Source organism: Cyclopterus lumpus, chromosome 9 (genome assembly GCF_009769545.1).
Source record: "Cyclopterus lumpus isolate fCycLum1 chromosome 9, fCycLum1.pri, whole genome shotgun sequence".
NCBI lineage: Eukaryota > Metazoa > Chordata > Actinopteri > Perciformes > Cyclopteridae > Cyclopterus > Cyclopterus lumpus.
In genome coordinates, this window is record NC_046974.1 from 18369235 (window position 1) to 18393092 (window position 23858).

The window sequence follows — 23858 nt, forward strand, 5'->3', positions numbered from 1 at the left end:
AATTTGCTTGTGTGACACATAAGGACTTTAAATCTCATAGTTGTAAATAAGTTAATTTTGTTGAACCTTTTCTTTAAAAAAAAAGGAAATGTGCCAATATTAAAAGGTGGAGTCCTGCAAACATTTAATTGACAATAGTGGGATTACAAAGTGAGACGGCATCCATGCAGATTAAATCCAGTGGTACCAAGAAATAACTTTTCCCCCTTGAAATAAAACCTCACATCTATGTACATATCATTTTGTTCTGGGTTGATTAGCCAGATGAAGATGGCCTTTTCATTCTTTTCATTTGACTTTGTGTTAATCTCTAAAGTTGATTTAACAAACTAAAATACACAATAAAATTAGAACGAGGAAGTCATCAGTATATCCATTTAGAAACCATTGAAACTGGCTCCCAATCTAAAATATATTTTTGACAACAATAACAGACTCTATTTTTATTGTTAGCCGTTTATAATTAGCAACTAGCCAAACATAAAATATATTCAATGCAGATAAATCAAGTCAAGATCATGTTATCCTCAATAGGTCAACGCTTGACCTGAAAACAACAACTACTGCAATAAATATATAGAAATCCAACTATTTACAGTGTGTTTTGTAAATAAAGCACATGAACAAAGTCACATTTAGTCCTCATGGAAATAAAGTGCTTTTATTTTAGAACATTTTTTTAAAATTTAAAACATATAAAAAAAACTTTGCAGGTGGAACGAAACATTACAAAGACCTGCATTAAATTACCCAACGCTAGCCTTTTTTAAGTTGACGGTTCAGCAGTTTGGAAACTTGAGCGTCATATAATAATTAGTTCTTCAGACACCGCTACAGAGAGACCTTTGATAAGTGGTTGGTTGTCAGTGAAAGCAGCTATAGTGGTTAATGCATGCCACTCAGCATCGCCCTGGCAACTGAAGCCTCTTCATCTTGTTTAAGTTACAAAATTGAAGAAAAAAAGAAAAGTTTTGTTCAAAGGTTTAGTGGCACCACATAAAGTTGTCACGACCTCCTGCCTCCACCAAGCGGTTTCAGATCAAAGCATCCCATGGCACATGCTGAAGTAACTAATCCTAAATATGGCAGACATGCTTGACCTTTAGAGTCTATGCTGTCTTTTCTTATGCTCAGAGGTCAAGAGTTGTTTGTGGCTACAAAAAGCTCATCGTCTGCCTTTAGAAACGTGAATAATCTCTGCAGCATTGGTTGTGTGACGGATACAAATCCACAGACGGACCGGTCACTGCAATTTAGTTTTTTACACTGAGGTGCAGTTGCTCAGTGACGGTTAACAAAAATGTTATTTTTCAACATTAACACGCATCCGTTTTAAAGTTTCTCTCACAGCAGCATGCCTCTGTTTAACCATCTGTAGAGTGTACATTCACAAAGTACAAGAAAATGCATTTACTTATGAACCTTTGACTCCATGAACTCAGCTGTCTGGATTCAAATAGACATGCATGAGGGACATGATTTTGCACCAAAGAAACATTTCGGATAAATTTACAAATTAATTCCAAAGTAAAAGGGAAAATGTGTAAAATTGGAACCCTGAGATTACCGTTATTCAGTGAGCCCACAGTCCTCAAAAAAGTGACTCTGCAGGAAGACCTCATAGTGAGCACTCAGATCTGTATTTTCAGGTCCACAGTACTATTAGCTTTGTATTGTGCCAGGCCGTTTCATTAACGCCATCCAAAACACCAGGGACTGATGCAACAGGTAGCGTGAAAAAAACAACAACAACAAAAACAGTGCTCTGGACCTTAAGTGCTACATTTGACTGTCAGAACATGAAGTCAACTTGCGTTGTCATTTTGTTCATAGAACCATAATTACACTGATTTGGCCCCACTCTGGACAACACACGTGGGATGCTGCTGTGATTCCGATTTGGATAGGAAATTAATAAAACGTTGAACCTACCAGAAATGATCTGAAAGAGTCCACGAATTGAGCTTGAGGATGGAGACACACTATGCTGAGATATAAATGTATAAAGGAGTATGCTCTTACCAAAAATACCTCTTGGAAAATATTGGATAGTGAGAATCTGATATTGCCTGTGCAAGAATGATCTGCTACAGAAGGAAACCTGCAGTTGCATAGATGACTACAGTAGTTAGGAAGGAACGTTGAGGTGTCGTGGTTTCTTCTAAATCTAGAAAGGTTGCAATATTATTCCCTCTTATTCATTTTACTTCTCAGTGAGTGATAGCTGCAAGATCCTCTCCAGGTCCTCTTCCTCCCGCTTCCTCATCTTGTCCTCTTCCTCTTGAGCTTGTGCAGAGAGCTGCATGGCCAGGTGGAGCTCTGAGTCGGGGCTTGAGGCAGAGGGGGAGCTGACAGGGCTGGGGGGGTCTCCATATTCCACTAGCACCCCCTCTGGGATACTCCTAGAACGACATTGACAGGAGAAAGTGAGAACCGGCTCTGGCTGCTCCGACACGTACAAGGGGTGAACTGATACAGTGTCATCCTAATCCTCGTAGGACAAGAGAGTAGCGAGGACTGCTCCTTTTACCACATGTGACTATGTAATTGCACACCCGTGTTCCTACCTGTCACTCTGGCTACTGGGCATTACATCCGTGAATTCCCCATCAGCCTCATCACAAATCCCCTCCTACAATGACACAGACAGCAGGGACATTTAAAGAATGCAGCTAACTGAGAGGCGCGCAAAGGAAAGCGATGACAACAGATCTGTATGTGTCGAGGTATTTGCGGGAGAGCCGAGTGACGATCGTTCTGACCTGGTCCGGCGCGGTGCGAGTCTCCAGGAGGCTTTGATGGATGGCGTACTGCAAAAGCTCCTCGTCGTTGTTGGACATGGGTGTGTGTCGGCTGCCTCCTCTGCGATGATAACTGGCAGGCACCTCAAACACTGAAGGACAAACCTGAAACGGAGGCAGCGCTGGATGGATGAAAAAAGAGGTTTAGGAATCACAGACATGTGACTATTTTAAACATTTAATGGTCAAACTGGCTGTACTGCAACCTGCAGCTTCTTCCTCTTCCTCCTCCTCCTCTTCCTCTTCTCCGGGGGATGTTGGTGTGGCTGCTGGTGTTGTGTTTGCATCCTCCTCAGTACTGCATTTATTGACATTACCAAATGTAATTCTGGCATTCAGCACATGAAACAGGGGGATCTCTGCAACATATGAAAGGACAACAGATTAGATATAGAAAATAAAAGATTTAAAAGGGGGGGGGGGGACTAGGGGTTAGCTTTACATGCTTCTTGAAAGGTTAGCTTCTATTAAACTCGATAAGAATGTCATACCTATTTTAACAGGAAATCCAGGAGGAAACTTCAGGGTTACAAAGTCTCGTAGACGTGCAAAATGGGAACTGGTCCGAGCCATGAGGTCGATAATGGGAGTTACCTGCTCCACCAGAGACAGAGGATGTTCCTCGCTCATCCACAATGTACCTTTGAACCTGGATGAAACAATATTAAAAAGTGAAATACTGTTGCAATGTGCACACATCTTAATTCATTGATAAAAAATAACGTACGGCAGTGGGGAATATAAAGTATGATGTTTTTGTGGCCTTGAAGCGTTTTCTTACTTCTGTGTTCGAATGCTCAGTTCAATGGGTCGCCCGATGTCTCTGTTCCCCAGGTCAAAGTCGGGATCAAAGTATTCCTCTGGAGTGATGGCAGTGGGATTGGTGGCAGTTGCATACTCAAGAGTCAGGTCCTATAAAGTTGAACACTTATCAAATCAGTAACCAGGTGGGAACAAAACTAATAACTTTAATGCAGATCCAGAATGAGTCTTACCCCTTGTGCACTTATGTGCTGCTCCACAGTCCCAAGCAGAGACTCCAAGATGTTCCTTTCACCTTTGAACAAAACAGTTTGAATTCAGCCCACTGATTCAGTTCCCGTCAATTGTAGATTATATAGTAATAGATGTAGAATATTTTCCACTTACTTTTTATCCTAGCTTTCTCCTCGTCTGTAAGATGCTCGGTCCTCGTCCTGATTACCACATTTACATTGTTCACACTGAAGACCTAAGAAAACCACCAGAATCTTAACTCATATACTATTATAAGTGTGCTCCACAGTTTGAAGTGGAACTAATATGTTGTTGTAATGAAAAAGAAAATGTTTTAAACCCTGCTCACCTTTGCTTCAAATCCATTGACCATTTCCGTTTTGTCAGCTCTCCAGCCCCAAATCCCAGACTTGTTCCTGTGAGAAACAAAAACAAAACATAGTGTGTGAAAACTAAAGCATCATTACAGGCAAACTCCACCATCATATCCTTTAGAGATAACACAGAGAATGCAACAATGCAATACAAGTTATAGATGTTGGATATTTTAAGTTAATGTTAATGCATTTAAATAATTTGCAGTGTTGCAGCCCATTGTTACGTTTTGGTGTTAGCTAAGGTAAGTTCCATATAGCGTCAACAATTTATTAATAAGAAAAGATACGCTCTCATTACGATGGCAACGCGGCAGCATGTCAAGAAGGAGAAGCACAGCTGTAATTAATACCATTAACGATAACTGAGCTACGACACAGGATGTCCAGGCTGTGGCACCGAACACCTTTATGGAGCGCAGCCATCGCTAATGTTATTAGCTGCATCCGTGTTTGACAAGTCAGGGCCAGCGGACGATTATTCATGACCACTATAATCACAGTTGTCTGTCGACTGCTGCTAGTGTTTGAGGACGTTCTCCAGATTAAGATTAGCAAGGTTAGATGGAGACAATATGTGACCTCAAGATAATTACATGATGTATGACCAACATGCCAAGTTAAATTTGCTCACATTATTAATATCTATTAGTTAGTTTGGTTACACAGGGTCAGACAACCTCTGACTGAATAAGTCAGTGTACACAATGCATACCAGACAAATGGCTGCCAGAATTCTATTGAGTTATAGACATCAGAGCTAAATAATAATGAATAAACTAAGTGGCACCACAGTAACCTCACTCAGGGAGCAACGACATTTAGTGTGTAAATGCAATGAGATGCCAACACTTATTAAAAACTGTCGCTCTAGAGCTTCTTCTTGGCTGATCAAGGAAATTTTAAACTGTGCATGTTGTGAGAAAAATCAGCAGAAAAAGATGTGACTCTTGCCTCTCAAAAGCAATGTCCTTGGTGTCCAGGTAGGTGTTGACAACAGAAGTGGTCAACCTTTTGGCAACTTCCTGCTCAGCTGGCTGCATTGACTCTAGCGTGACATCCTCGATTTCTTGGGATATGTTGAAGCGTTCAGTTTCCACGATTTCATCATCATGGTTCACCTCCATCAACTCGGCAAACAAATCTGTAAACATTCATGCAGGGATAGACTGATATCATTTTACAGGAACAGTACAAATCAAAGAGAGAACTCTTTTTTGTGCACATACCATCTCCTCGGAAGATGTAGCTTCTGCGCCCTCTGATCCAAGTCATGTTTTCAAAGCCAAGAAGAGTGGCATCCACTCGCAGGCTGGCCCCACTTTTCCAAATGCGACAAACATCACTTGGACAAACCCGGGACAGAAGAGGGACTGTGAAGCAACAGCATATGAATGTCCCACACATGAACAACAATGTCACTCAGAACTAAACCAAAGCAAACACCAAAAGACAGGTAAGCAGTTTTTCTGAAAACCTCTTAACGAGCAACACATATTTAATTGCAGGGCACAATATTATAAAACTTGGAGATACTTTTTTTTGCATACTGAATGTTGATAACCAGCCTGTTTGCACTACATGAACAGGCCACTATGCACACACACATTTCACTTTACTTTCATGATATACATTCACGCATACAAAAAAGGACGTACTCCAACTGGTGAATTCCCACTTCATTTCCATGTAGAAGTCTGGAGACTATGGAAGAAAAGATGGACAGAGCAATTATTTCCTTGGCCGGTAATTGTTTACACGCACTCGTACAGATGGATGACAAGAACAACAGGAAAATGTATAAAGTAAAACCTCTCGGATCTTTGACAGCAGCTCAGGCACTCCTCCAAGAGCAGTGGAGGCTTTGAGGTAGTCTCTGCGTTGAAGCACCAACTGAACCATCTCCGGGTCTCCGGTGCTGACTGCCTCCTGCAGCACTACACATAGACAGACAATTACAAACTATCAAACCACTAAACCTTTTAAGCAAAGCATTTGTTCTTTAGAAGTACCAACCGGCCATTAGAAAACCTCAACAATGATGGCATTAACCGATGAGAAAGCATTACACTGCAGTCAGAGGGATGGACATGTTTTATCAGAAACCCCATTAACAGCAGATGATGCGAGAAGGGCTCTAAGTGATGAAACAACCCGCAGATTCTCAAAATGGATTTTGGCAAGTGAAGGAAATATTCATAGCATCATAGCATTCTGTATTTGTTTTTGTGACTAACCTGTCCAATTCATGGAGTTTTCTTTAGTCACTTCAGCACCGTGTCTCAGAAGGACTCTCACTGACTCCAGGTGCCCGAGCGACACAGCCAGGTGCAGAGGTGTCCGACCTCTGGGGTCCACGGCCTCAATTTCATTCTGTGAAAAACAAGGAGACCCACACGTTAGTTCCCCCTGCACCTTTATTTGTATAATACAATCGGTTTACTCAGTTAAATACTGCAGTATAGACAAGACAACTTGTTCCATGAAAAAAGGAACATGTTATGCTGGCCTTGTAATATTACTTCCCTTGTAAGTGAGTGCCTTCATATTATAACTCAGTCATAGTTAAGCCTTTCAGTTAGGTCATCAATGGTAATGATGTAGGACTGAAACATTCAGTACATGACACTGACAAGCCTGAGCATCATGTCTGGCCCTCAAATGAGTCATGCTACTGAGGTAAATGTGTTTGTGATCAGCATTGCTACAGGCAGTCACCATGATAACGGTTCATAGTCAACAATATGAACTGTGGTGGGTTGCTGAGAGTGAAAACACAATGAGATTAGAGATGCTTTTGAGTCAACTCGTGAGATTAGACAGCTACAAGTTTGACAGTCACCACGACACACTTCATAATAATAATAATAATAATAATAATAATAATAATAATACATTCATATTCTGTAAACTGTCTGCTAATACACCACACATACATATATTTGGAAAAGCGTGTCGCATCAGATCTAGTCAGATTATAAACTGTGTTTGAGTAATCCAATAAATTGGAGTTAGAAGACTAAATGAACAGCTGGAAACAGGCTTTAAATCTTCTTTTTTTTTAAAGTAAACTTCCAAACCTGTTGACCGGTGAATCGCTGTGTCCGTGTAGACATTGTAAACATCGTGTGTGTGTGTGTGTGTGTGTGTGTGCCAGAGGAGCATCTGTCAACACGTCAGGCCTACTTTTACTGGATGGCTGCGGACGATTTACCATCTCACTCTGGGCTTCATTTAGCTAGCAAGCATCGGTGAAAGGTGAGACACACATTCCGTCTTTTACCAACCTGTGGTACCGCTATCTGCTCCTCCAGCGTCCTGTAGTCGTTCTCCCACACCGCGGAGTGGAGGGGGAACTCCCCTCGGATGTCTTCGCTAACATTAGCCGTGGACATGTTTTTCTCTCCGTAGACGCTCAGTGCAACGTTAGCCAGCGTCTAGTGACTGCAGCCATGGGACACACGGACAGAGCTACACGCTACTTGGGAAATAATGTACGACACATTAGACCCATGCCCTTAATATTTGACAAAAACAACGTCGAGGTGTCGAAAACGGTGTCCAACTTTTCACCAAGCCTTCCTCAAAATAAAACTTTTGAACAAGGAAGTGCCAGGAGCAGTAACGTCCCCGTAATGACAGGGGTGTCCTATATAGAGACAGCCTGACCATCTAATTAATGCTATCGCCTTAAGGTCGTCCACCGTGCCCTTTCAACGGAACTTAGCGCATGTGTAATAACAACTACTTATTTTGGTACATAAATACACGACACAAAACTCATTTGTAAATAAAACCATCGCCGTAAGAAAAAAGGAGTCCTTGGTTCCAGTTGGACGGAACCATTCAACGCGTATGCGTGGGGGTGTTCACACGTCAGACCAAATGTAGGATTCAAGAATAAACGAGATTCCGTGTCCCGCTTTAAATATCTTAAATAATTAAATGTAAACGCAATTTTTCCCTGCAAGCCCAAACAAAACTAATATTCTAAATGTTGTATCAAGAAAATACATTTGATGTGGACTATACTCAGCACTTTTACGTTTCGGGGAGGGATTTGAGATGTTGAGGGTGTTAGACTAAAGTACCACAGTGTCGTAGACTACATTACGACACTTCATAATTATACTTATATTAATCACAGGTTATATAATATGACCAGTTGCAGTTTGCTCTGTTAATGTATGCTTTATCTACAGATACGTAGCTTTTAAGCATCAACTTTCGGTCTGTTGATTCAACCTGCCTCGAGGTGGACCGAAGTTGTGTAATACTGTCGATTTATTGTTTTCTCGTTATTTTAAGTACAAGACAAGTATTTTAGTTATACTGATGAGCGAATGCTGTTTTAAGAGATGACCGCTGGCGATGTACATCCAGTTGGTGTATTCCCATAATTAGTTGTAAAAAGTATTCATGTGTACCGTGCCAGAAAATATGGAAGCCCATTTCTGTAGAGAAAATAAATTATGAGATAGTAAGGGGCCATGGCGCTGGCTTTTTTCTTCTTTTTTTAACCTTCTTTTTTTATTTTTATTATCTGCGCTGTCTTCACAGGTCTCTTCATCTCCTTGTCCAACACTTCACGGATGACGGCGCATTTTGGATTCTGATTGTCTAACAGTGTTATCTATCCGTCTTATAATTTCGATTTTATAGCTCATAATGTTGGTTTACAATCCCACTTTATATCTTTCTATCCCATAATTTCAAAAGTATGACTTACCGTAGGAATATATTTATTATCAAAGCTACATTTTCATCTAATTTTATTCTCTTCCTGTCAGTCTGGTCTTCCATAGATCACATGGATCAAACACACCTAGTTTGAGTAATTTATGCCCTCAGCTGGATCTACCAGGTTGTAGTCTGCGCAGACTCACAGCAACTGAACCAAACAAACTACGTGTGTTGCCTTTAGGTTTTCTTCTAATTTTAGCTCTAGAAGTCAGAACTACGATTAGTACAAATTCAAACGAAAGAGACAAGGAGGTGTGTATATTATGGGAGCCGGGGAGAGACGTTTATTTCCTGAATGGCCGAACTCTGGGCACAGAGTGCCCGTGATAGCAGGTCGCAGTCGCAGCTGCGAAGCTGCCACGGTGACTGCTCGCGCTGCTCGTGTCGTTGTCAAGCAGAGACTGCAGAGTAAACTGACGAACGGGAACAGGCTAGTTAGCTAACGAGGTGCTAGGTCAGCTCACTTGCAGACGAGCAGCACCTTACTATCGTGGGGTAACGTTATAATGGTTGTAACGCCAACGCGAGCCAAAAAGAAAAAGGCGAGCAACAGTTTAATGAACAGGCAGGTCGTTGTTCAGGTTGTTTTTAATTAGCTAGTTGTAGCTAACGCGGAAGGCATCCCACAGTAATCAATGGTTAGACCAACGAAACGGACTTAAGACTGGGCTCATTTGAAAAGGAAAGGATGTCTAAACGCCTGAGAAACACTGAGCTCTGCGCTGACTGCAATGTTCCAGGTGAGCAAATCCACAACACCCATGCAGGTTTCAGTCGTTATCCCTTAGTTATTCACTGGTGTGGTCCCTCGAGTAACGTTGAGACAAATGCTTGCACTTAAAATCAGATCGTCAGTGGTGGCCCATGCTGCTTTTTTCTTTCCAGTGAGTTAGCTACATGTAAGAGTACTTTAGTTGTGGTTGGGTTGACAGGCTACTAACGTTATAGCTCCCTGGTTGAGGATGCAATTAGACCTGAAGCAGCTGTCGTTTTTAACTGTTTCCATCCGGTGTTACTTGCTTTAAATAATCAGGCGGGTGTTACTTACGGTTACTTTCTCCTGTCAGGGGGCTTTTTGTGCAGCACATAGAGGTAGTGCTCGTAAAAGAGAAGACTATCCCATATTGACAATGTGTGACTGAATGTAACCAATTGTGTTGATGAGGAATGACTAATGTGGTTTTTCCACCACTGAACTTAAAAAAAATAAAGTGTCTTTCGAAAATGAATCATAATATTGCAAAACATTAAAATGGTCCATTCTAAAAACTTAAAACGTTTGTCAGATCACTGCACTGTGGTATGTGAAGTCTAGTGATCGGAGGGTTATATATCAGTCTGTGTTAACAGATTAGTATCTGTTTGATAATGTAACGGTAAATAGTTTTGGGGATGAGAGAAAAAGTTATTTAAGGTTTTACAATTCAACATTTCCGTGAAAGCCAAACAAGTATTAGACTAGTTGTATTGTGTTTAAGGTACTTTCAGCAGCCCCATTTATATAAAAATGACGTGATGTTTTTCAGCAGGCACAGGAAGCAAAACAGGATACTGAGTAAATTGACTGCAGGCTTTCAATGCAGAATATATTTTTTTCTATTGTGGCACCACAATATACAGAACATGTGATACACTGTAAGAGTGGAACATTAATAGTTTTTAGAAATGGGCAACCAATATAAAGAAAATGTTATGCTGTTTACTTTACAAGTATGCTAAATATTCAGTAATACTTTTTAGTGTTAGTTCCTTGTCTATTATCCTGTTGAGGCTAGTTAAACCCCTCAGGTCTCCTCAGCAGCTGGCCTGGGTTGCCCTTCCATACAACTGTTACCAGTTGTTGGCATTGAATATTTTTAGAGTCAAGACATGGTATTAAATTTAGCAACACTTGTTGAGGAAAGGGTAAAAGAGGCATGTCAGCACCAACTCTCAAGTCTTGGTGGAGAGAAAGGAGGAGACTCTGAACACTGGATAGCAGAATTTGACCAGCAACCCCTGCAGCTGTTGTCCTACACCTCAGCTGCTGCTAAGCAGTCACAGTGCCAGCCACCCAATCCGCTTAACAGTTTATCGGCTATCCAAGTGTCATATGATTTTGGTTCACAGTATTTTCGGTCTTGAGATGTTCACTGTCAGAAGCGTCTCTGTGTAAACAGCAGACGGCACAACTCTGTGGCATTTGCATTAGATGAAGTGTGCTAAGCAGGTCGAGGTTAAGTAAACATTTATTTTGGTCACAGAGAAAGAGAGACAGAGTGCATGCATTTCCTGAATATGCAGCATCAAAATCATTGAAAGCATTCTGTTTGTTTTTTTGCAATGCTTTGAAAAAGGAAGTTGGTCTATTACTTGACAATAAAGTCGAGGTGCTTCAAGCTACAACTGCTAGTCCTCATTTCCTTGTTACACAATGCATGGCGTCCCGTAAATCTGGGGTCGAAAAGGTCTTTTATTCTTCCCTTCTAGTTAGATTGTGGTTATGGCTGAATATTTGCAAAATGTGTGGCCTATGTTGTGTTAACTGACTATTTTCAGCCAAGGTTTAATACACATTTGGTTCTGTGGGTTCTGTGGGATTAACTACAATACCCAAGTTCATCTCATTATGATACATCCTCATACAACGGTGTGGCTCGCTGTGCGATTGAGTTTTTTTATTTTTGGAATGGAAGTTTTATAACACAGAACAATGAACTGTATAATAATTAGGCATACAATACTTTTTAGTATTTACTTATTTTCTTCGACAAATGTAGAACACCGCCAGTATTATCCTTTCAGCACCTGCCTTTTGACACCATAAGTAAGCGTTTCTCCGGGTGCAGTCAGTAAGGAACTTAAAAAGGAGAAGTGGTGGTGCTATGACCTAGCATGCCGTTTATTTAAATAACGGTACTGAACGTGAAGGGAGCAGGGCATGACGTTACATTTAAAATAAAGCTTGAGCAAATCAAACCAGTGAGAGACGGGTGATACAATATTGTACAATTAGCTTCTCCTTAAATTACATCTTTAATCAGTAATGATTCATCAATTGGATCACTGTCATGGTTTTAACTCTGGTTGTTTCTCCTCTCTTAGAACCTCGCTGGGCCTCCGTCAACAGGGGTGTGTTGATTTGCGATGAGTGCTGCAGTGTTCATCGAAGTCTGGGTAGACACAGCTCCCAAGTCCGTCACCTGACGCACACACCATGGCCTCCTACGCAGCTACAGGTCAGAAGAGGGAAACAATTATATTAGTCTTCGCTTGCATGAAGCTACATGTCTTAATGCTTTGAGCTGTACAATTGCCTTCTTTAAATATTTGATGTGCTATATATGCTGACTTGTTGCTCCCAAAAATGCCTTGAGATCACGTTATCCTTGCACACAATCACTATTACTGCAGTTTTGAATTCAGCAGGCCTCAGTCTTTGCTCAGGATAAATCGGTTGACAACAGTTGTATTGATTTTGTGCAAATATAGAAAGTGTTTGTTCAGGAAGGGAACTGTTTAAAACCAGTCAGTATTCTTAAGTTTAAATCAATGGGATACATTTCACAGGTTTCTTTTACATTTCATCCTAGATGGTTCAGACTTTATACAGCAATGGTGCAAATTCAATATGGGAGCACTCTCTTCTGGACCCTGCATCTGTGATGAGTGGGAAACGCAAGGCCAACCCTCAGGACAAACTGCAGTGAGTCCTTATTGTTCGCAAATGTTAATGCGGGTGTTAATTCGAGAAACACAAAGATGACTGTTGAACTTCCAAATTCAGTATTAGTATTAATTGCTTCTTATGTTCTGGTTGAACCTTTATGTTTCATGGTGTCCCAAAAAGTCCAAACAAATCAGAGTTTATAAAAGCCAAATATCAAATGCTGGCATTTGTCCACCGCATGCCTTGCCGGGAGGACGACAGCTCGACAGCTAAGGATTTAAGCAAGGTGAGGAGAAGTGGCTGCTCAATGTGACCAAGACAAAACTGAAATATGTTTTTCTACAAAGATTTATTTTGAAGCCTCATCAATTCCTTGTAATTGTCTGTTGTTGTTTTTTCCAGCAACTTCATTCTAGTGTACGCACCGGGAACCTCGAGACTTGTCTCCGGTTGCTATCCCTGGGAGCACAAGCAAATTTTTTTCACCCAGTAAGATTAATTTGCTGTATTTAAACCAGAATTGTCCTCTTTGCATTTACTTTTCTGTTAATTTTAGACCATAATGGTTTGCCCTGTGCCTCTAGGAAAAAGGAAACACGCCCTTGCATGTAGCTGCAAAAGCAGGACAAGTGTCTCAGGCGGAACTATTAACGGTTTATGGAGCAGATCCTGGAGCCCCGGACAGCAATGGCAAAACTCCCATTGACTATGCAAGGTTAGTTATTTTAAATAGTTTTATTTGTTATGTATTTGTTTAACATTAACCAGGAAAATCCCATTGAGAGGTGAACTCTCTTTTTTGCAAGTGGGTCCTCCTGGAGTACTTTATAGTTCAAGCACAAAATATTATGGGTCTTTAATTTCACTTTTTGAAGTATGCAATTTTCTTTTTAAAATGTGCCTTTGTAGGGAAGCTGGCCACCATGACCTGGCAGATAGATTGGTGGAAATTCAGTATGAACTAACTGATCGACTGGCGTTCTATCTGTGTGGGAGAAAGCCAGGTAGGCCTTGAGGAAGAGATCTGTTATTTAAATGACAGGCCAAAGAATATGTGCATGTTTGGTTGGAGTGAAAGATATTTTTGACAATTAAGGCACTACAATGAGTGACGGAGTATTTCATGGTACACTTGTCTGTGATTGACAAAATAAATGATACGTGAGGATAAATCTCACTCATGTGGTACTCGAAGCAGATAAAAACAACTGCTCATTGTTTTAAATGTACTTGATTATATACTAGATTTAAATCATGCTTAATATGAAGTGTTTGTTTCCCATACCTATCGATGATGTGTTTGGCAGTCATCCAGAACATACTTGTTGTTCCTTTCAGATCATAAAAATAGCCAGCACTTCATTGTTCCACAATTGGCTGACAGGTAAGATAAGACCAGCTGTTAGTCAACATGATGCACGTGAATATGAAGTGATGTGTCTACGTGAATTTGATGTAAGCCAACCGAGCGAGCCGCTGTGGCAGTTGTTTATGGTTGTACTTTTGCTCTGAGGCCTGTTCTGACATGCTGTTGAGAACGCAGCAGTGTCTACTATCAGTGTGAAAGGATACAGACCCAGAGAAGTAGCTGGCATACCCAAACAATCCGTAATTGAGGCAAATAATGTTATTATTGTTAAACATTTTAAAACGAGCAGAACAGCCACTGTAAAACAACCAGTTTTCTTTTTCAATTTAAATGACACATTTGACCTTTTTGTACTGCTCTCTTTGGATGGATAAGGAACATGTAAGTATTACTTGAATGGAGTGTGCATGATGTCGACCTAGCAGTTCACCAGCATGTGTTTATGAAAGTTATGCTCTGTTTGCAGCAGTTTAGATTTATCAGAACTGGCCAAGGCAGCAAAGAAGAAACTGCAGTCTGTAAGTGTTTTTGCAGAGTTTCACTGAGGTATCTTTTCTCTCCTTACTTAAGTCTAACTAAGTGTCATTTATGTGTTTTCATGCAGCTCAGTAATCATTTATTTGAGGAGCTGGCCATGGATGTGTACGATGAGGTGGACAGACGAGAGACTGATGCAGGTAAAGTAGAATTATCCAGTAAAAGAGAAGATATTTGTACTGGCAGCTCTTCACCACATATACATAATGTAAAAATTGTGAAAAAGTGTCAAAAACCATTGCAATATGACTTACTATAGAAGATTTCTTGAATATCACTATATATACTGTATTGTTCTTGTAGTTCCATATATTAAGTACTGTGTGAAAGGAAACCCATATAAAACCTACACTATTCAGATGTTCACGCTACAGAAGAGAGCTATAAGAATTGTAAATCATTCGTATTATTACAAACCAAACAATGCACTATTTATTCATTTCCATGCTTTAACATTTTGTGATCTAGTTGATCTTTGAAAGGACGTTTATTTTTCTTCCTAACTGTATTCACAGCAGATATGAATTCACTTTGCAAATTACAATTACATTTTTTTTTATAAATAAGGTGATAAACACAAAGAACTGAGGTATGATAACTATTTTGTATGACATTTTAAGTTATTTTAAGTAGTGAAAGGGTTGCATATGTAAAAAGGGCTGGCAATATGTGTGAAAGTGACAAAAAAAAAGAAGATGAATGTAATGCTCTTACTTGATCAATGTTGAAGTGTATTGTTTTTCTTATTTTTAAAATACAATAATGCTTTGTCAAATATTGAAAACTATGATTGAATCCTATATTATACACCATAATAACTAATTGTTTAGTGTGTGCTCTTGATTATGCGGAGATTCTGTTCTTGTTTTATAGCAAATCCCAATATCAGAATCTTTGTGAAATCTGCGTCGGTGGGTTTGAAGGAGAAATCTAGGGTGTGGCGGAGCGTCGTTGTTTGACCAGCGAACGCATCCCCCACTTATTGGCTGTGGATTACACGTTCACATCCAAATGCTCAATGCTGACGCCCAGAAATGTCCCGAACACACCAAAATAGAATATAAAATACAGGCAGAGGGCGGGGTTGCTGATTGAGTCACCATCACACACGTTATTGTGGGTCACGAGTTACGTTTGAGAGGGATTTGTTTACACTCGTTTGTAGGAAATTGTTACAGAACCTTTGGTTGGTGAATGGGGCCCACTGTCACTTGAAATCCTCGACTGGGTTTGCAGCTGTACTATCAATCTTACCCTTCTACTCGTAGTGTGGTTGGCTACACAGAATCACAGCACTCTGGTGACGGAGACGACTGTGGTGCCTTTCCTTCCTGTGAATCCAGAGTATTCATCAACACGAAACCAGGCGAGTCAGCTTCACAACTCGCATGCAAATGTTGTATTGTTTCCCACTGCACACACTTCATTTGAAGATATGTAGTGATCGCATACTGCTGATGTGACTTTGTTTTTCTTCTTTAGGGAAGACAGAAGCTGGCAAGATTTAATGCACATGAATTTGCAACTCTTGTGATTGACATATTAAGTGATGCTAAGCGCAGACAACAAGGGAATTCACTAACCAGTCCCAAAGGTCAGCATCTTATTGTTACGTTACTCCAAGATCCTCCTGGTGCTGAAGTGGAGCACAGATATAAAACCACTATTTCACTCTGTGTCCCTTCCATCCAGACAATGTGGAGTTCATCCTGAAGAGTGTGGCTGTCAGGCATTGCAGTGACAGCCAGGAAAATGACCAGCCTGACTACGATAGTGTGGCGTCTGATGAGGACACAGATCACGAGCTCCCCTCGAGTCAAGGAGACCGAACAAAGGTATCGTGGCATCACACAGATTTGAACCCTGAAAGTCTCACTGTAGATGCCTTCACCGTTTGCTTTTCAACCCCTCTATCCAACAGAGTCTGGACTCTGACCTATCTGATGGAGCCATTACCATGCATGAATACATGGAGGTGAAAACCGCGCTCTCTGCCTCTGAAGCCAAGATCCAGCACCTTATGAAAGCCAACAACAACCTGAGCGATGAGCTGAGGCTGATGCAGAAAAAGGTATCCACCGTGCTCCACCAATAAGATCACTAACACCGGGGGCCGGACTGAGGGGGGGGGGCCACAGTGGTCCGCAGAGCTCTTCTCCTGCCCAGTGTGATTGCTCTCGGCTGTGACGCCCTGCTGGTCCACCCTCTGTTTTGGCCAGCATGTTCGATTTCAAAGCTTGAATGTAAATTGGAGATTTTTTTTTTTTTGTTGGTTTGTTTTCTGGATTTGAGAGGAAGAAATGCACCTTTTCTCCAGTTAATAATAGTTTACCAGTAGCCCTCCTTTTGTAATAAATCGGTACTGTCTAATGTTACTAACAAGCATGTTTTAAGAAAAAGCATGAAGTAATCAACATTGTTTTTTAATCCCTTCATAGTAACTAACTGAAATTGTATGTGTGTGCCTTGCTTCATCACATATACTGTGTTTTCTGTGTAGACTGTTTTTTGGATGATTTCCAGCTGTTGTTTTTGGTAACAGCCTTTTAATACATGTGGATTCATTGTTTGATGTGTTGTCTAAGTGGTCACATTTCATAGAAGTGTCATAGAAAGCATACTCCTCAGCTGACACAAACCTGGAATATTGTTACTCTGTTACACCAAACTGCTGATTTATAGACATGACGATGTTAAGTTTGAGATTCTGCACACATGTATGCAATGTGCTTCAACCTATATCCTGCTGAAAACCAAACTATTTTGAAAATGATCATTTATAGATGTGTAAGCATGTTATGGTTTTTTTATTGTGTACAATTGTCAGTGAGGTTAATTTTCCTATTTGATGATGTGATCTGGCTTTGTGTAGCTGAAAAGATTCACTTTAACAACCACAGGCTGGAGAAAACGGGACATATTGTATATGTTTCAACTTTAATTTGAATGTCAGCCTTTACCAAACATAGTCAGTCAGTCATTGTGGCTGAGGTTTAATACCCAAACCATATCTGACCAGTACACCAGATCGCATCCTCTCATAACTCTTGAGTTATTCCATCTGCATCTTTGACCTGAACTGCACCTGTGTTGCTTACCTCTGCGACAATCTTTTGCTTGCTTATCACTTGCTTTGCTTTTTGTATTACATTTTTTAGACCAAGAACCAGTCCCTCTCAAATACAAAACCATGATTTTTAGGCGGTTGATGGAATACACATACACAAGTTTGTCTTTCTGTCATTATCATCGAAGCAGCTTCAGGTTTTGTACATTTTTGTGAGAGCGTTGTCCAAATGTCGACTTTTTTATATCATGGTAATAACACAATCTCAAGTTTTATAGTATAACACAGATGTGTTGTATTCCTGCCAAATGAAAGCCGTGGCAGAATTCAATCACTATAAGCAGGTGGAGAGTGGTAGGCTGTCAAAGTATAATGTGAATATTTTAGGAACAATGGGACAGAAGCTGAACTATTGTGGTGTGAAGATAGAGCAGGGAACACAGGGAACACAGGGAACACAGCTTGCTTTGCTGAGAGCACCTCTTAGTGTATTGCTGACCGTCTCTTCCAGCTGCACTCTCTGCAAAGCGAGAACTCCTCTCTCAGACGGCACGTCCCAACCAATATCTATCAGATCCCCGGCGCTTCAAACTACCCCGACCCCTCCAGTCCCTCAGCCCTGAAACGCCGGCAGTCTGCGCGGGCCAGTCGGCCCATGTCTATGTATGAGACCGGCTCAGGCCTGAAGCCCTATCTCCCTAAAGGGGAAACTCTCTACCCAGAGGAGGGTCTCCCCGCCCTGCAACCCTTCCCACCTCATGTAAGTAAGACCTGTTCCCTGCTCTCCGTTGCCATTTCCTCTTCACTGCCATGTCTCCCTGACTTTCCCTCATGTCTTCACCCTGTCTGCACACCTTCCTCTCTGCCTTTTCTTTTTAATTGTTTTTTCCTCCTCATTTGCCACTGGGTAGTTTTTTGCAGCATCGAAGATGGAGTCATCAAAACCACCATGTCGTGCATTTAGACACAGCCAGTCACATCTCATCTTGTCCAGATCCATTTGATCTGCTTATATCTGCTGTTTACTGGAGTGCTGCTTGTTTGTCAGGTGAAACTTAGCTGTAAGGAGATGCTGTTATTATGATACACTGTGCAGGTTTGTACTGTGTTTTATGTTGATGAAGCATTAAAACTACCATACAAATACTCTGTGTTTTGTAATGCATGATACTTTCACAAACTCACTTTACCTTTCTCATCGGTTTGGATTCACTCTTTGATTTAAACGCCATATTTACACAGTCAAATTTGATCCTGTGAATCATCATTTTCTTGTACTTTTCACTTGATGGATTAACTCCCAGGCTCTTCAGTCATAATTCTTACAGCACGCGGTGTTCAAAAAGGAAATAATTCTGAGCTACGTGAAAAAAACAAAAACTGCATGACTTTTTTTATTTTTCTTAAAATCATCCCTTCCAACAAAATAGATTTTTCTAATCCCGGATTCAATGGTCATGTTCCTTGCACATATAAAGTTTTCCACCAAGTCAATTCTCAATATACAATTTACGGTTAAGACTCACTGGCTTGAAGAAACTATTGGGACATAACATGATCTCATCTCGTTCATCTCACCTTTTCGTTTGTTTCAGTTTAGTTTAAGAAATGTGTGTCCTTAAAGTGTGATTTGAACCCTGTCTTTAGACGGAAAGGGGCGCATTTGTGACCACCTCTTCATCCCTCCCCTCATTTCCATCCACCCTGTCTTGGTCGAAGGACGAAAGTGCTCAAAAGGTTAAGTACACCCTCACTCGGTCCACATTTCGTGGGACTCAGCAGATCCACTTGGAGCCATCTCAATCCCCCCTCCTCCCTCCCCCCCTCACCTCACCACTGGCCGCCATACACTCCTTACCAGCCCTGCTGCATGAGCCTCCTTCACCAGCTGCCCTCACCATCAGATACCTGCCTTCATCAGCATCATCCTCACAGGCTGTTAAACAACTGGAGTTGTTTGGTTTTATGAAGGCGGACCTCCGTCCCACCGCCGAACGTTGAGCAGAAAGTTGCGCTTGTGATGCAACAGCTGCTGATTTGACCGCTTGCTTTCTCTGCTCCACAAACCTGTGCAGCAGACGACGTTGAACAAGTTTCACTGATAAAGTTTGATGGTCGTGTTTGTTTAATTTTTTCACAAAACAACCTCTTAGAAAGGAAACAAACGGTGTAAATTCGATAGTTAGATTTTAATTTGATCCCTCTTGAGCTGTTGAACTCGTGTTTTTGATTTCAAACATTCTAACAGTATGAAGAGAGGTCATGTTTTAACCCCGTCTCTAACAATTGCTTGGCTTTTTTGCACTGTGAGCTTCCAGCGGCATGCTCTCACTTCTTCCAGTGACGCTCAAACAACATGGCGATCCGAGAGTTGTCAACAATCTCAAAAGATGAATCTTCTGTTCAGCAGCACAAAGTTTTATCTAAATATATATATATATATATATATATATATATATATATATATATATATGCAAATTACATTTCCTGAGGCGATCTTATGATTGCTGCGTTTCTTTTTGTTCTGTGTATGAGAGGAGGATTATTTTTAGATTCTTGGACATGGATTGAAAGACATGTACAAAGGGTCCGGTGTGGCTTGAGTGTACTTGTCTCCGCTTTCTGTTAATACATTTAGCTTTGAGTCTGAAAGGGAATCTGCATGAAGCTTAGTTCCAGTGAACGTCTCCGATGACTGTCGGTGTGAAGATGAGGCGTTCCTATTTTGTGTCACTTACTAGTTGTGCTGCGTGGGATTCACTTTAAATCACAAACTCACCTGAAGCTTGACTTCTCACTCAAACAATGACCCCTGCATGGGGTGGTCTCTTACGTTTGGAGAATGACTAAAGCTTGTGTGTCCGTCCTTAATTCAACATTTTTCACATTTCACTGAGGACGGGCAGAACATCAGGTCGCATTAGCGATTATGTCATACGGATGTGAGTAAACTATATGAACTCTGTGTAATGTGTTGTACTAATCCTCCATTGAATGCTTTACATTGATTATGTGCTCTTGCTTCACAGCTGTATTGGCTTATTTTAGTCAGAGTCATCTGCATCACTTTTACTTGTTTATATTCCAATTTGACATACAACAAACGGCAAGATGCACCTTCCCAATATATGTTTTTGTTTTTTGTGGACCACCATTGAAATTGGGATTTCACCAGAACTGTTTCCGGGTTATATCGGCAGTGACATGGGACGTCTTGGATAACGTACTTTATCATTTTGTGTCTCTTTTCTTCCCTCTAGGCCTCAAAGTTAGAGAAGCAGAGCAGCATGCCGGAAAGTGACTATGACAACACATTCAATGAATCAGAGATGGATGATTCGGGGTAAGAGCACCACTCAAAATGATGGTGAAAAACAATAGGACAGTTTTCTGGCTCCTAAAAACAATCAAATAAATAATGTGCTGTTTTAGCATTAGAGCAAAAGCATTCAGGGCTTTTTTTTCCCGAATCTCCCTCTGCAGTATGTGCAGGAGAGGGAGGCTGAGGAGTAGTGCCTGGCTGGGGGAGGGCAGCTCCATCCCAGAGCTGGAGGATCTGGAGATGGAGCCAGACCCGTTGCTTCCCAGCACGGAGGACGTCATCCGCAAAACGGAGCAGATCACCAAGAATATTCAGGAGCTGTTGCGAGCTGCTCAGGAGAACAAACACGACAGGTCAGAATCAGAAGAGAAAGGGATCTCTATCAGTTTAAGATCTGCTCTTTAGCTTTCATTTCCTCGCTTCCATTTTAAGTCCGAAGTTCCTCTTACATGCATCATTATTCTGTTGTGTTTAGTTGTTTTTATCTTTTATCATCTCCCCTTTTTCTTTGTTATCGCCACTCTTCCCCTTCATTCCCCTTCCAATCTGCTTCGCTGTTATGATGTGGTTTTGGTGTCGCTATGTGCCCGTCCCTCACCCTGCGAGCAGACCATGTGAGCGTGAAGGTGTACGCCGGCTCAGGCACAGCCTGGGATGTTTCAGCACCCTGGTGCCCTGGGCCGAGAAGGCCCCCCCTCCCCTTCAGCCGCTCAGCCAGCGAGCCCCTGACCCCGCCTCCTGGTACTCTGGCCTCTGTCCCTGCCTCCCAGGCACAGTTTGATTTTCCTCTCCCTCACACAGTTTCTGCTTCACCTGCTAACAAGCTGTCTCTTCTGCTTCAATGTGTTGACCTTGAATGTGCTTCACTTAATTGATGCAAAGTTAAGTGACATCTATGCACTGACTTGCTTTTGATATATAGGTACATTTTATTGAACACATTTTTTAGGTTGACGTTTCGACTGTTGCCATAAAAAATGTGCTATGGAGTAAAACTGCCTTCTTCTTACAATGCTAAACATGTGTGCAACAAATGGCATGTTCTGTTGATGATAACGCACGGTGTGGTGAGAAGACTATATAGTAAGTAGTGTCTTGCATGTAAACGCTTTTGGTTAATTTATATGTTATCCATGTTCAATAGTTCTGAGATTTGTATGACTGGACATGACAGTATGCTGAATTCGAATCTTTTCTCCTCCTCACAGCTTTATACCCTGTTCAGAAAGAATACATGTGGCTGTAACAGAAATGGCTGCCCTCTTTCCCAAGGTATGGAAACAAGTTAGTAGATATTTTGCTTTGAGAGAACGGATCAGTCAGCCATATAGTTATTTAAATGTATTATGAAGGTATCACAAGCATATATCATGTATTATTTTACTTGTTTCTTTATTAAATCAAATAGCAATGATTTGCACCTAAATGTACATGTTCTTGTGTCTTAAACTCAGTGTGTTAAAAGGAGAGAGAGAGAGCACGGTAGACAAACCATAGTGGTTTCTGTCCAGGTTCAAGCCAGCAGAGGTCAATTTGGTTCTATATCGCATAGAACCAAATCTCTATATCGCATCTCTTTGCACAAATCTGTTGACATTCGTATTAAGATATTTGAACCTTCCTCTGCAGAAGCCACGCTCAGAGACTGTGAGAGGCTCTCTGCGCTTGTTGACCTCCAGCGCGTACCGGCTTCAGAGCGAGTGCAGGAAGGCGTTGCCTTCCGAGGGCTGCCCGGCTCCGGACATGCAGCTGGTCACCCAGCAGGTCATCCAATGTGCTTATGACATTGCCAAGGCAGCCAAGCAGCTTGTCACCATCACCACAAAGGAGAACACCAACTAACGCTGTCAGCATCTCAGATTAGTTTTTAAATATATTTTGTAATGATTTTTTGGGGTATTAGCAGTATATGCATGCATCATTTTTTTAAATTTATGAATACATAAATACATCGGAGTGTAAAAGGAAAATAAAGCAACTTTACTTCGCTGTTGTAACAGCGCAATTTCTCTTAAGATAAAATAATAACTTCTACGAATCGTGTTAAATCAAGCAGCCGGCCTGGGGACTGTCATGGTTCATAGATTACGAGTAGACCTCTCTTAGTTATGAATCAAATGTAATCAGTCCATAATGTAAATACCTATAATTGAGAGAATAAATTAAGCACAGTACAGTAAATCCACATGATGAGATTGGCTAATGTCCAAAGCCAGAAACGGATGCTGGAAAGCAAAAAATGCTATGGCTAACACTCTTGTGGCTAAAGGTGCGTCCTCATTAAAAGCACTGTAAGCATCATCATACTGTGAAGTATATCTCAAACAAATGGTCGAACAAATTTACCATTATGTCTGAAACTTCATTATTGCACACATTGTTGCTCTGCAATGCAAATGTTTGTTGCATCAAAAAAGCTATTCATGTGGTTTATCATATGGTTTGTCCCTTTCAAAGTGAAATCAGTCTCAGTTATGTGTGCCCATTTGTCAATTCAGCGAATGCAAATAACGCTTGTTCAGGGGCCAAGTTGTATTCTTCACCAGCACCAAGATGTTGTGGTATTAAGTTCAAATGATCTGGTGTTCCTTCACACTGCACTGTGTTCTGCGGTCGTGTGTGCCATTGCAGTGTTGGTGATGTTACAAGATATTTAGAGCTAATAGCCATACTGTGTGTGTATGTTCTGGTTTGTTGTGCTTTCTTCCATTGCTGCTAGTTCTGTATTTAATGTGCAACATATGGGATAGAAGTCTTGACGTCTCTCGTATTCATCCTCACCAAGTGTTTCAGAGTTTATTGCCATTTTGAAAGGTTTTTAGGTAATGTCCCTCTGTACTTGACCGGAGTGCAGGGATACATGTGATGCAGCTGTTATGTTGCACTTCGGAAAAGTAATTATTTTCTAAATAAATTTAATTTATAAATATAGCCTGTTGTGATTTGCCAGATGATGAATGTATCTAGTTTAACTTTGCATTGTTTGAATACAACAACAAA

At 41.0% G+C, this 23858-nt stretch overlaps 2 protein-coding genes across 8 annotated transcripts; one reads left to right on the top strand and one right to left on the bottom strand.

The window, feature by feature from the left end:
- Window positions 1-645: 645 nt before the first annotated feature.
- Window positions 646-9019, bottom strand: ankrd13a (ankyrin repeat domain 13A). 3 transcript variants are annotated; one of them, XM_034541642.1, is made up of 16 exons: window positions 8901-9019; window positions 7459-7615; window positions 6409-6544; window positions 5984-6108; window positions 5830-5875; window positions 5401-5544; window positions 5126-5315; window positions 4147-4213; window positions 3951-4032; window positions 3797-3858; window positions 3583-3713; window positions 3293-3450; window positions 3008-3160; window positions 2763-2923; window positions 2568-2632; window positions 646-2402 (listed from the first exon to the last, which is right to left on the bottom strand). In XM_034541642.1, the coding sequence occupies exons 2-16, from the start codon at window positions 7564-7566 to the stop codon at window positions 2204-2206; spliced, it is 1827 nt and encodes a 608-aa protein (XP_034397533.1). In that variant the 5' UTR covers window positions 7567-7615; window positions 8901-9019; the 3' UTR covers window positions 646-2203. The 3 variants fall into 3 exon arrangements, with proteins under 3 accessions (XP_034397533.1, XP_034397531.1, XP_034397532.1); XM_034541640.1 differs by having other exon boundaries at window positions 7459-7649; window positions 8901-9013; XM_034541641.1 differs by having other exon boundaries at window positions 7459-7652; window positions 8901-9008.
- A 161-nt stretch (window positions 9020-9180) lies between these two features.
- On the top strand, window positions 9181-23850 carry git2a (G protein-coupled receptor kinase interacting ArfGAP 2a). 5 transcript variants are annotated; one of them, XM_034541637.1, is made up of 20 exons: window positions 9181-9654; window positions 11999-12132; window positions 12487-12599; window positions 12744-12849; window positions 12966-13052; window positions 13148-13278; window positions 13473-13567; window positions 13902-13947; window positions 14399-14450; window positions 14537-14609; window positions 15738-15835; window positions 15952-16063; window positions 16162-16304; window positions 16391-16540; window positions 18048-18296; window positions 19184-19273; window positions 20797-20879; window positions 21020-21211; window positions 22067-22130; window positions 22488-23850. In XM_034541637.1, exons 1-20 carry the CDS (start codon window positions 9603-9605, stop codon window positions 22698-22700), a joined length of 2283 nt encoding a protein of 760 aa, XP_034397528.1. In that variant the 5' UTR covers window positions 9181-9602; the 3' UTR covers window positions 22701-23850. The 5 variants fall into 5 exon arrangements, with proteins under 5 accessions (XP_034397528.1, XP_034397529.1, XP_034397530.1 ...); XM_034541638.1 differs by lacking the exon at window positions 19184-19273 and adding an exon at window positions 21465-21599; XM_034541639.1 differs by lacking the exon at window positions 16391-16540 and having other exon boundaries at window positions 14402-14450.
- The last annotated feature ends 8 nt before the right edge of the window (window positions 23851-23858 follow it).

Excerpts from the sequence above, each read along its gene's own strand:
- ankrd13a (XM_034541642.1), bottom strand. The coding sequence starts at position 7,566 with ATGTCCACGGCTAATGTTAGCGAAGACATCCGAGGGGAGTTCCCCCTC. Across the intron at positions 4,214-5,125 it reads AAGGACATTGCTTTTGAGAG|GAACAAGTCTGGGATTTGGG; the intron begins GCAAGAGTCACA and ends TGTTTCTCACAG. Across the intron at positions 2,633-2,762 it reads CTCGCACCGCGCCGGACCAG|GAGGGGATTTGTGATGAGGC; the intron begins GTCAGAACGATC and ends GTGTCATTGTAG.
- git2a (XM_034541638.1), top strand. The coding sequence starts at position 9,603 with ATGTCTAAACGCCTGAGAAACACTGAGCTCTGCGCTGACTGCAATGTT. Across the intron at positions 13,053-13,147 it reads AAGCAAATTTTTTTCACCCA|GAAAAAGGAAACACGCCCTT; the intron begins GTAAGATTAATT and ends CTGTGCCTCTAG. Across the intron at positions 16,541-18,047 it reads TGAGGCTGATGCAGAAAAAG|CTGCACTCTCTGCAAAGCGA; the intron begins GTATCCACCGTG and ends CGTCTCTTCCAG.